This window comes from Xenopus laevis, chromosome 5S, assembly GCF_017654675.1.
Source record: "Xenopus laevis strain J_2021 chromosome 5S, Xenopus_laevis_v10.1, whole genome shotgun sequence".
Lineage (NCBI taxonomy): Eukaryota > Metazoa > Chordata > Amphibia > Anura > Pipidae > Xenopus > Xenopus laevis.
In genome coordinates, this window is record NC_054380.1 from 6138322 (window position 1) to 6152006 (window position 13685).

The 13685-nt window shown below is 44.6% G+C and overlaps 1 protein-coding gene across 1 annotated transcript in view; it reads right to left on the reverse strand.

Moving 5' to 3' along the window:
* The window catches only part of ttbk1.S (tau tubulin kinase 1 S homeolog), a 41574-nt gene that overhangs the window by 24903 nt on the left and 2986 nt on the right, over positions 1 to 13685 (reverse strand). The window contains exons 2-4 of the mRNA XM_018264854.2: positions 1604 to 1762; positions 1313 to 1460; positions 792 to 865 (exon numbers count right to left, since the gene is read on the reverse strand). Of these exons, the coding sequence (XP_018120343.1) occupies positions 792 to 865; positions 1313 to 1460; positions 1604 to 1762 (381 nt within the window). The remainder of the gene's footprint in view (positions 1 to 791; positions 866 to 1312; positions 1461 to 1603; positions 1763 to 13685) is intronic.

Sequence of the window (13685 nt, forward strand, 5' to 3'; positions counted from 1 at the left end):
GCCAATAAACTTCCTACACTGGGGCAGGAGCTACAGTGATGTATTTGCATGAGCAGAGTGAAGCATTCTGAATCTTTCAACATTGCACACATCTAATAAACTGAATGCTACAACTGCCCTATCACTCAATGTTCCACCTGCCCCAATATCACATACAATGTAAGCTCCATTTGCCCTGTATCACTGAATGCTTCATTTGCTCTGATATCACAGATTGCTGCACCTGCTCTGCATCACTGAATGCTCAATCTGCCCTGTATCACTGAATGCTTCATTTGCTCTGATATCACAGATTGCTCCAACTGCCCTGATAATACAATGTATGCTGCACCTGCCCTGATATCACTGAATGCTCCACCTGCCCTGATATTACTGCATGCTCTACCTGGCCCGATATTACTGAATGTTCCACCTGCCCTGATACTACTGCATGCTCCACCTGCCCTGATATTACTGCATGCTCCACCTGCCCTGATATTACTGCATGCTCCACCTGCCCTGATATTACTGCATGCTCCACCTGCCCTGATATTAATGAATGCTCCACCTGCCTTGATATCACTGAATGCTCCACCTGCCCTGATATCACTGAATGCTCCACCTGCCCTGATATCACTGAATGCTCCACCTGCCCTGATATCACTGAATGCTCCACCTACCCTATCACTGAATGCTCCACCTGCCCTATCACTGAATGCTCCACCTGCCCTGATATCACTGAATGCTCCACCTGCCCTGATATGACATTCACCACACTGTAAGCCCAGTGAGTCCCATAGCTCCTCTTTTACCTGAAGCTGCATGACCACATAATTAAACTTCTCATTCCTCCCACAGCCGATAAACCTGCAGACATGATCCTTTCCTGCAGAGATAAATAAGGAGAGCTAGAAAGGTCACTGCTTAAAATGCAAACGAGAGGAGCAACCCCTCAGCTGGGGAGAGGGATAGACAGAAATACAGTATACAAGCCACTTCCAAAAACTTAGGACACTGAATAAAATGTAAATAAGAATGGGATGAATTGTAAATCAGTGAATTTAATGGCAAATAGTCAAGACAATATATCAAATGCTGACAGTGAGAAATTATTTTGTTTTGGAGCATCATCTGTTTTTTGGGTGCCAGGATCATTGAACCCACAGGAGGCGCTGCATTAAATAAAGAGCTGGTGATTCTGCACTGATTTTCACTACAGAATGATCCCATTCATAGGCTTGTACAGAAAAACAAACACAGAGAGACAGACATAGCGAAGCAGAGTTCGGCCACAATGGTTGTTATGACACAAGTACAAAATAGTCACTCTGACCTTGCAGTTTTTTCAGCACTGCCACCTCCATTTTCAGCACTTGCTTCGGTTGCTGCGCAGACTCCACTTTCAGTGCGACGTTTTCCCGCGTCAGCAGATCTATCGCTTCATAGATTTCCCCAAATCCTCCTCCTCCGATCTTCTTGAGCTGCAAGTAACATGATTATTCAGTACACGGGGTTATCACTCTGTATGGCAGCAGCTAATGTAGAGCACTATCTATTTCAGCACCCTACTGTGATATAGTTTAATGTTTATGGTGCCACCAGTAGAAGCCACATTTCCACTCACTACTTTCCAGCGGTCCTTGACGACATAGCTGACTGGCAGGATATCCACCTGCTCTGCTCCACCACTCATGTTTCCGTCGTCCTTGATCACAGCCGCTAAGCACTGCATGGGCCACCCCGAAAGGATGCGCCCCGCTCCAGATCGTATAGAAACATTGACCTGTAGAGATAGAGGGAGAAAGGAGCATCAAATCAGCACTATAATAGGGTTCTACCAAACTGCACACAGAACCCCACAGAGAGTATCAGCTCATTCCCACAGTAAGGATCTCCTTTACTGCACCCAGAACCCCAAAGCAGGACTGCATCCGGAATCACACAAGGAGTATCAGCTTTGTTCTACAGTAGAGCACAACCACACTCAAACTAGAACCTCACAGAGAATACCAGTTATAGTAGGGCTCTTCTTGGGAGGAATAATAGTAACTTGTCCTAACAGAACCCACTGTGTCAGAGATGAAATATAACTGAACATCTGTAGTTCCCAGTTATTTCCATCATGATTCAGACTCACACTGCAGTGGAGGATCTCAGTTCCACATACAGTATGCTATGAGTATCTGGATGAGCCTGGAGGAGACAAAAGCAAAATAAATGACAGAAACAGATCCTATTTCTGTATTATGGTACCCCTGCCAGCAGTGTCTGGGTTCAGAGACAGACGGTTCCTATCTTCTGGGTTCTCTGCAGGTAGTGTCTGAGCTCAAAAGCAGAAAGTTTGTTTATTCTGTAACGGTTCTCATCTTTTGGATCCCCTGCTAGCAGTGTCTGGGCTAAGAGACAGAGGGTTCCTAATGCTGGTTTCCCCACCTGCAATTTCTGGGTTCAGAGACAGACAGTTCCTAATTCTGGATCCCCCGCTGGCAGTGTCTGGGCTCAGAGACAGATGGTTCCTAATTCTGGATCCCCCGCTGGCAGTGTCTGGGCTCCGAGATAGACGGTTCCTAATTCTGGATCCCCCACCTGCAGTGTCTGGGCTCAGAGACAGACAGTTCCCAATTCTGGATACCCCATCTGCAGTATCTAAACTCAGAGATAGGTGGTTCCTTTAATCTGGATCCCCTGCAGGCAGTGTCTGGGTTTAGAGACAGATATTCCTTTAATCTGGATCCCCTGCAGGCAGTGTCTGTGTTTAGAGACAGATATTCCTTTAATCTGGATCCCCTGCAGGCAACAGCTAGGCTCAAAGACAGGCGGTTCCTAATTCTGGATTCCGCACCTGCAGTGTCTGGGCTCAGAGACAGACGGTTCCTAATTCTGGATTCCGCACCTGCAGTGTCTGCGCTCAGAGACAGACAGTTTCTAATTCTGTATTCCCCACCTGCAGTGTCTAAGCTCAGAGACAGATGTTCCTTTAATCTGGATCCCCTGCAGGCAGCAGCTAGGCTCAAAGACATACAGAGGCTCAGAGACAGACGGTTCCTAATTCTGGATTCCGCACCTGCAGTGTCTGGGTTCAGAGATAGGTGGTTCCTTTAACCTGGATCACTTGTAGGCAGTGTCTGGGCTCAGAGGCAGATTTCACAGGTTGCTGGGCACCATACCAACCATAACAACTCAGTTTGCCCTGAGCTGGACTCACCCTTCATGGAAATAACGGGGGCCAGGGAGTATTTTTAGGAAACTGGGCACCAACACCTTTATTATGCCCTACATGTCTGGAACAGGTTCTCCTGTGTAGGACACTTCCAATCCTAATGGGCAGGTCCCCAAACTTTTAGATACTGCTACTCTACCCCATTTCTCCTCTCACTTACACAGGGGCTAATCTGTGCCCTGAAAGCCCCTGAATAAATGTGGGTACATCATTCCAGGAAGAACAACTGAATGAACACATTTTTACCACTGATGACATTTTCCCCTCCAATTTTAATATGAGGGTTTGGTTCCAGTTTAATATTCAACTGAATCCAAAAGAAGTTCTGCACATTTTTTTATACAGGGCTTGTAATACAGTGTTGATCTCCCCTTACACTGACTCCAGGGGGTGGAGTTTATAAAGCAGTGCTCATTATCACTCCTTACACTGACTCTCCCATGAGCCCTGTACAATCACTATATGGGCAAGAATGTGCACAGTCACAGTTAAACAATCAATATTAGTGGTTATACTGGAGACACGCCCTCTGTGAGCTGCACACTCACTATTAGCACTTATTTATGCCACAATAAGCCAGAGAGCATTAGTATAATGTGCAAAGGTGAGGTTTGGGACATTAAGTTTTGATGACACACTGAATAATGTAGCCACACCCCAACTGCTCTAACAACACTCTCTTCTCTTTCTTACAGGGAATGGGGAGTTTATTACATAATTAGACAACTAGCACTCCACTGTGTCTTCAGCCCTTTATACAATGTAGACATGACATCTGTATAGCTTTGCCCTGACCAATAAGCACAGTGTGAAACAGAACAAAAAATCATAGGGGCTTACAATTTAATGGATGAGGAGTATGAGACACAAGGAGTGGGTATGGACAAAATCAGGTGCCAGCAAAGTGAGAAATGCAGCATTAAGTATTGCACTTAGAAAGGTCACTGATATATAGTATATAGGGAAGGAATGTCAGGCTAGAGGAGGGCAGGGGTATATAGTATATAGGGAAGGTATGTCAGGCTAGAGGAGGGCAGGGGTATATAGTGTATAGGAATGTCAGGCTAGAGGAGGGCAGGGGTATATAGTATATAGGGAAGGAATGTCAGGCTAGAGGAGGGCAGGGGTATATAGTATATAGGGAAGGTATGTCAGGCTAGAGGAGGGCAGGGGTATATAGTGTATAGGAATGTCAGGCTAGAGGAGGGCAGGGGTATATAGTATATAGGGAAGTAATGTCAGACTAGAGGAGGGCAGGGGTATATAGTATATAGGGAAGGAATGTCAGGCTAGAGGAGGGCAGGGGTATATAGTGTATAGGAATGTCAGGCTAGAGGAGGGCAGGGGTATATAGTGTATAGGGAAGGAATGTCAGGCTAGAAGAGGGCAGGGGTATATAGTGTATAGGGAAGGAATGTCAGGCTAGAGGAGGGCAGGGGTATATAGTGTATAGGAATGTCAGGCTAGAGGAGAGCAGGGGTATATAGTGTATAGGGAAGGAATGTCAGGCTAGAGGAGGGCAGGGGTATATAGTATATAGGGAAGGAATGTCAGGCTAGAGGAGGGCAGGGGTATATAGTGTATAGGGAAGGAATGTCAGGCTAGAGGAGGGCAGGGGTATATAGTGTATAGGGAAGGAATGTCAGGCTAGAGGAGGGCAGGGGTATATAGTGTATAGGAATGTCAGGCTAGAGGAGGGCAGGGGTATATAGTGTATAGGGAAGGAATGTCAGGCTAGAGGAGGGCAGGGGTATATAGTGTATAGGGAAGGAATGTCAGGCTAGAGGAGGGCAGGGGTATATAGTGTATAGGGAAGGAATGTCAGGCTAGAGGAGGGCAGGGGTATATAGTGTATAGTAAAGTATGTAATGTGTGTTAGGGGAGAGGTGAAATGGGGTAGGCGGGAGAATCTAGGGAAAGATAGATGAGAGGGACATCAGCATAGCCATTTGAACTGATCAGCTAGCTCCGGAAAAAAAAAGACGGTTACTTAGACAGAATTTTGAGGAACCCCAAAAGACAAATAGAGAGGGGTAACACAATAAACATAGATGTACACTGCCAGGTTTCCTGGGTATGGGCTAGAAAGAGAATGGAGGTCTAAACTCATAAATAGCAGTGGTAAAACCAGAGAAAGCCAAGGTGTGTGGTAACAACAAAATCTTGCACAAAAGTAACCAAAACATGCGCCCCCCCTTCCTTACTGTGCTCTTCTTGCCGTGGCTGGACTGGGGTGGGCAGATATCCAGGTACACGCGGGAGAAGAAGACAAGACAGATGAGGTGAGACACAGGAATACATGGACAGACATGCACATCACATGCACAGACAGACAGATGGCAGAGACACAAGCAACGGGCAGCACCAACCTCATATTCTGAGACACCTGCCCCAGAGAGACTTTGTGCTTCATCTAATAAGAACAAATGCAAATTATAGGGGGGACATTATGCTTCCATGGGGTAACTACCATGCTGCTGGGGGCATGATCCTCCAGTGAGTAACTCTGCTCCACAATGGGTGGGTGTTTCTCTATAGGTGGCACTATCCTCCAGTAAGTAACTTTGTTCCACAATGTATGGGTGTTTCTCTATGGGTGGCACTATCCTCCAGTGAGTAACTCTGCTCTACAATGGGTGGGTGTTTCTCTATGGGTGGCACTATCCTCCAGTGAGTAACTCTGCTCTACAATGGGTGGGTGTTTCTCTATGGGTGGCACTATCCTCCAGTGAGTAACTCTGCTCTACAATGGGTGGGTGTTTCTCTATGGGTGGCACTATCCTCCAGTGAGTAACTCTGCTCTACAATGGGTGGGTGTTTCTCTATGGGTGGCACTATCCTCCAGTGAGTAACTCTGCTCTGCAATGGGTGGGTGTTTACCAATGGGTGGCACTATCCTCCAGTATGTAATTCTGCTCTGCAATGGGTGGGTGTTTCTCTTGGGGGGGGGCACTATCCTCCATTATGTAATTCTGCACCCCAATAGGTGGGTGTTTCTCTATGGGGGGCATTATTCTATATTATGTAACCCCACACCCCAGTAAGTGGGTGTTTCCTAAGGGGGGCACTATCCTCCAGTGAGTAACTCCCCAATGGGCGGGTTTTTCTCAGTGCTGATCCTTGTCGCTTGTGTGCCTGATGGAGTGACAGTCATACATGCAAGGGCGCAAAGTTCTTTTCCATCATGCGCACCCTTCTATTGGAGGAGACGGTGCATCACATATGCCCAGGTTGCCTGCAGTGCTACAAATAGGCCCAGACATACAGAACAGGCAAGGCAAACGGTAGCCAAGTAGGACTATTGTACGTTTGGCACAGTGTGGCACCAAGCTGAGTACAGAAGCCATTACATAACTAGCCTGGAAATAAAGTAACATATTTATATATATACCCCCCAAAATACATACCCCTTCTATAGGTCACACATGCTTTTCATTACAAATGTACTCTACCACCCCCCCATATGCACCCAGGTGGGTATCCCACAGCAACTAATAAGCTGTTTGCTTTTAAACAGGTAACCAGTAAATGCTATTGGTTGATTGGTTGCTGTGGGATACTGCATCTGGGCAAATGTAGTGTATTTCATTACATAACCCCATATATATCCTTCACCCCAACATACCCTTCCCTATAACTACAAGTAACCAACCCCCCTTCCTACTAATCCTTCACCCCAACATACCCTTTTCTATTATTCCTTCAACCCAACATATTATTCACCTACAACAACTAGGAATTAATATACCCCTCACTAAACCCCTTTCACAATAACATACCCAATATCTATAACTCCTAGTTACTTATACAACCTATGTCTAAAGGTACACTATACTCCAGTGAGTAACTCTAATCCCTACTAAGTGATTGTTTCAACATATGAGTGCTCAACTTCAGTGATTAAGACTGCTCTCCAGTTTCTAAGGACTCTTCTATAGGCCCATTATCCTCCAGTGAGTAACTCTGCTCCCTTGTAGGTGCATGTTATAGATGGCACCAATATCCAGTACCAATAGGGGGGCACTATCCTCCAGAAAATACTTCTGCTCCCCAATGCAAAGAGCAGAACTAAGGGTAGGCAGTAGAGGCACATGCCTTGGGCACCGCTGGTGGGGAGCACAATAAAGTAGGAGGAGTCAGCAGAGGGATAGAGCAAGAAGTCGGGAGTATGCGTGCAGACTAAAGGGGGGGGGCTGGTTTATGACATGTAGAGTGTGTGTGTGTGTGTGTGGAGGTAAGTTGAATGTTTGCTGACAAGACCAAGTGGTAGGGAATGGTTGTGTTGGGAGAGAGTAAGGGGGTCTCTAGGTCAAACAGTATTACCTTAGACCACAAAATTAATTGGCCTGGCTCTGCCAATTCCTTAGGTTTTCACTATCGGGGACATTTTCTTCAAGTATTCCTATCTGTAAGTAAATAATGTACCTCTCCCTGCAACATCCTAGTACCCCTGAGTCCACTGCTACATGCTGACCATATAACCCCTTCATAACTACTCAAGCACTGCTGTTTTTTTCTCTCTGAAAACTCTATAAAACCACCACCATTAGTGTTGCCCACAAGCTCCCAAGTCCTTGGACAGCCAATGGGTCAGTATATGAAGCCTCAGCATGCACTGAGTAGAGCTGACTGGGCACCTAAAGCGCCAGCTTTGTAAATATCAGAGAGAAGATGCAAGATACCAAACATGCCAGACGTTACCCATGTTCTCACCATTTCGACTCCTGTTGGAGTCTGAAATCTGTGGAGACCTTATGGAGGGGGGTGATTTCAGCTAAGAGCCTGTGGACAAGAATGATGATGTTTTCACCACAGCGGTTGCCCTGTCCAAGCGCTGAAGAGCCACGTTTGCTCAGAACACAATGCTTCAGTGCTTATGTGGATTAGGAGCTCTCTATGGATTCGAGCCAAAGTTATGCAATAAATGAAGCACCAAAACAAGGGCTTGGTTTACATCTCAATACAAATACCTCATTACTCAAGCTTCCATACATGGATACAAGTTTTATCCAACCTCTGAAGAGCCTAGAAGGTAACAGAACGAGTGACCAGCTTCAGTCTGGACTTACCCAAGGCTCATCAAACTCAGTATCTCCAGGATGAAGGCACCTACTGATACTAATAGTGCTCGTCTGCTGTACAGGATTTATACATCCCACAAGCTACTTACTGATATACTGTAAGTAATAAGCAAAGTACATTTATGGGTTTTAAAGAGTAAAACATAGGTCTGCTAAATAGAAAGATGGACTGACTGAGTATAAGGAGATAGGTTCATGGGAAACACAGGTCAAGCGTCTCACTAGGGCCCACAATACATAATTATTGTATATCAAGCCCTAGCCCTGGAGGTTTAAGCTGAAAACAGAAAGTCTGATACAGAAACCAGTGTGTACACAATAGAAGGAAAGAAATGCAGTGTTTCATTGGACAGAGGACTCAGAGCAGCATTTACTGGTGTATTTATATAGACCTTTCTGATAAAGCTTACTTAAATTTAAACAATCCTTCTCCTTGAAGTTCCCTAGATGTCTCGCTATGGTTCTGAAGATTCCTAGTTGCTGTTCACCAGTACTGAAGAACCCTAAATGTTCCATGGTTCCAAAGCTCCCTAGAAGTTATTCCATGGTTCTTAAAGGGGTTGTTCACCTTCAAACAACTAGTTGTTTTCCGATAGATCACTAGAAATAACTACTTTTTCCAATTACTTTCTATTTTCTATGTGTCGCCGTTTTTCTAATATTGAAGTGCAAAGTGTCTTTTTTCACCTTCTACAGCAACTCTGCGAGGGCGGTCGCCAACTCTTTAACTGTTCTAAATTGATACATTTAGTTGATACATTTCTTTTCTGTCCCCGCTGAGCAGAATCTCTAGGTTTCATTACAGGCAGCTGTTAGAATTGATACAATAGTTACTAATACTCCAGAGATGCTGCTGAGAAATGTATCAACTAAAAATTGTAACAGTTCAGAATCTGCACCTAAATTACTAAACTGCTACCAGGAGAAGGCAACCCGCGGCTCCGGAGCCTCATGCAGCTCTTCATCCTCCTTGCTGTGGCTCGGTCTGCAATGTCGTCTATACAGCCCTCGTACCTGCTGGCTGCGTCTTGAATGTGCGACCGCGGTAAGCTAACGTTTAGCTTACAGCAGTCACACAATCAGGAAGCCAATGCAGGTGCGAGGGCTGTATAGACGTCCCAGGAGTGACAGGCAAGACGAGTTGCAGCAAGATGATTCATCATGATCCTTACCGTGGTCGCACACTCAAGACATGAGAGAAGCCTCCAGAGACATGAGAGAAGCCTCCAGAGACATGAGAGAAGCCTCCAGAGTCCAGCTGCAGCAGGTGCGAGGGCTATAGACATAGATGTGACGCATATTTTAATGACGTCTATAGCCCTCGCCTTTAAACAGATGAGAACACTAACATTTAATAGGGCTATTCAGTGTTTCATTTATTTTAAAGTAGGCCAACACATGCACGATGCACTTTTGTTTGTATTCTGTTGTTGTAACTGTTAAAATTAAAAAAAAAGGTTAAAACTTTTAAAAGTTTATAAGCTGTGTTATGTTTTGTGACTCCACTGGAAGAGGGGGAAAAATGGCGCTTTTGATAGTAAAGGTTGCTGACCCCTGTGCTAGACTCAAACACCAGAGACAGGAATATTCAACTTTAAACTTAGGTTTTGGAAAAACAGTAAAAAATAAATAATGGAAAGTGATTGAAAAAAAGTTCTGGGGAACAATCTGAAAACAACTGAACTGAAAAAAGTGTTTGAACGGTGAACAACCCCTTTAGATCCTTACATTTTGTTCCATGATTCTAAAGATCCCTAGATGTTGTTCCGCAGTTCTGACGATTCCTAGATGTTGTTCCGTGGTTCTAAATACCCCTATATGTTGTTCCATGGTTCTAAAGACCCCTATATGTTGTTCCATGGTTCTAAATACCCCTATATGTTGTTCCATGCTTCTGAAGACCCGTATATGTTGTTCCATAGTTCTAAAGACCCCTATATGTTGTTCCATGGTTCTAAATACCCCTATATGTTGTTCCATGCTTCTGAAGACCTGTGTATGTTGTTCCATGGTTCTAAATACCCCTATATGTTGTTCCATGGTTCTAAATACCCCTATATGTTGTTCCATGCTTCTGAAGACCCGTATATGTTGTTCCATGGTTCTAAAGACCCCTATATGTTGTTCCATGGTTCTGAAGACCCGTATATGTTGTTCCATGGTTCTAAAGACCCCTATATGTTGTTCCATGGTTCTAAATAACCCTATATGTTGTTCCATGCTTCTGAAGACCTGTGTATGTTGTTCCATGGTTCTGAGACCCCTATATGTTGTTCCATGGTTCTGAAGATCCCTAAATGCTATTTTATGGATATTTTATGGATATGTGTGCCTTTACAGGCAATTGTATGCATAAAGATAAACCACTGGAATAAAGATTAACAGCTCAACCGGTTCTTTAGTCAGCACTTGCGCCCTCTAAATTGCTTCAATCTGGCGCACGTCCAACAGTTTCCGCAAATTTTGTATCACGGACAGCACCATTCACGGGTTTCTTTTCTTTAAAATGCCTTTATTGAGACATGGGCTCTGACCCAAACAATCGGCAACGTTTCAGACCACCATTAAAAGACCAGTGGCGGCCTGAAACGTTGCAGATTGGGTCAGAGCCCATGTTTCAAATAAAGGCATTTTAAAGAAAAGAAACCCGCGAATGGTGCTGTCCATGATACAAAATATAAAGATTTACAGCTGCATGAAATTTCCCTAAATCTAATCCAGCCCAGCCAGTGGTTTGGTGTCAGTCTTAGACAAGGCTCTGAAACCGTTTTTTCCTATTTTTTTCCTCAAGGTTTTCCTTTTGACTGTGACTTTTTCTAGAGCCTTCCTGTTGACAATGTCATTATGACTGGAAGAGTCAGAATTATATCAAAAGATAACAGGGCCTACCCCTCCTTAACCGCTCCAATGTGGAACCTTAACACTGTCCTTTTTGCTGTACCTGCTGATAAAGTATAAAGTAGCACAGATGGGTCAAACCTACTACATGGGAAATCGGAGCATTATATTCACAGTGGATGAAGTTACTCCCCAGAGCAAACACTGCAGCTCTCACTTATATGAATAAACATGAAGATAAATACGGCTACTCTGCCAGAATAAAACATATAGTAAAATAATGTAAATGTGAGACCAAATTAAAAATGAGGTACATTTCCCTATTAAAACTTTCACTTAACTCCAGTTGCTGCCCCATGGGAAATGGTTTAAAGGGCAATGGATAGTGTGCATTTCCTAAATACTACTGGTCAGGATTGGGGGGGCTCCTACCGTATCACTTATTTATTGTTTAGTTCCACCCAAATTCACTGCTGATGGTGTTTAATGGACTGAAGTTCTCTCCAACCCCTCAGTTCTGGCCCACTCTCCAAACTCTCAGTTACCTTTGGACTCCTGCTGAGATCTTATCCCTTCAAACACCACCACTACTACATGTAAACCCCAATACTGCCCCATAATTGTTAATAAAATACACAGTAGTACAGCAGGGTATACAGCCATCACTCTAGTCCATAGACATTCTTTTACCAGTTCACTGGCAACCAGAAGAAGTTGCAGTTGAAGCTGATCTGGTCCTGACCTCTAGCCCCAAAAATCATCCTCGACTCCACTAGGCATTTTAATAATACTCATGCGAGTTGTGGGAGGTGCGGCTTTGCAGGGAGCCCTCTCCAGGGCACCTAAAGTTGATAAAAAGGTTTTCTTCTTAAATTCTGGTCCTCCCTACTAACTCACAGATCAAAATTTGGAGAGACCAACATAAAGTGTATTGTCCCATGGTATCTTCTCGAATACATGGCAGTTGCTACCATATTGCTGATCTTGATCTCCCAGCAACAAGTTTAACACTTCAATAACCCTGCTATAGCTCCAGGGATACCCAGGGTACAAATAAGCACTCACCCCAAATCTCCCCCTAACTGACCTTCAGGCTGGGCCCCCTTAGCTCATAACAAGGTTACAGATTAGGGATGCACCGAATCCAGGATTCGGCCCTTTTCAGCAGGAATCCTTCTGCCCAGCCGAATCCTAATCCTAATTTGCATATGCAAATTAGGGGCGGGGAGGGAAATCGCGTGACTTTTTGTCAGAAAACAAGGAAGTAAAACATGTTCTCCCTTCCCACCCCTAATTTGCATATGCAAATTAGGATTCGGTTCGGTATTCGGACAAATCTTTCATGAAGGATTCGGGGGTTCGGCCAAATCCAAAATACTGGATTCGGTGCATCCCTATTACAGATATATAGAAACATTGCGGTAACAGCCACCCAGCTATAGTTACAGGGGTACAAATAAGCACTCACTCCAAATCTCCCCCTAACTTACCTTCAGGCTGGGTCCCCTTAGCTCATAAGGTTACAGATATATAGAAACATTGGGGTAACAGTCACCCTGCTATAGTTCCAGGGGTACCCAGGGCACAAATAAGCACTCACCCCAAATCTCCCCCTAACTGGCCTTCAAGCTGGGCCCATAAATTGCCCACACGCTGGGTAGAGAATAACAGACAAATGGATTATAGACCCAATAGTTCAGTAGGAAAAGCCACACTGAGTTGTTGGTCAGCTACAGGAACTACATGTAGTTGGGCCCAGAGTCGAACAGAACAGAACCTGCTGTGCCCATAGTCCTATGCTAGAAATGGGCAGCTGCAAGGGAAGATTTACACATTTTGACCTCTATGAGCACAGGTAGTAGGAAGGATATGTATAAGATGTAGGGTGGAAGTATCATATAGGCAGTGTCAGCTGTAATAGCCACAACGGTGTATTCTGTGGCCACAAGCAGCAGCAGTAGATAGAACAGTCCAATAGTAGCAGCACATTTGTACATGTCAGCAGTACCAGGCGTGATGATGCACAAAACAGCAATAGACATGGAATCCCCCAATACTGAAGCACACAAGCCCCCTAGCAATGTGACACATGAGCCCCCCAGTATGACTATAGTGGCCTCTATCAGTATCACACACATTAGTATAACACACACATCAGTATAACACGCACATCAGTATCACACGCATGATACTGTGATATCAGTATCACACACACATCAGTATCACACACACACATCAGTATCACACACACACACATCAGTATCACACACACACATCAGTATCACACACACACATCAGTATCACACACACACATCAGTATCACACACACACATCAGCATCACACACACATCAGTATCACACACACACACACATCAGTATCACACACACATCAGTATCACACACACATCAGTATCACACACACACACACCAGTATCACACACACATCAGTATCACGCACGCACGCACGCACACACACACACACACCAGTATCACACACACACATACATCAGTATCACACACACATCAGTATCACACACACACACACCAGTATCACACACACATATCAG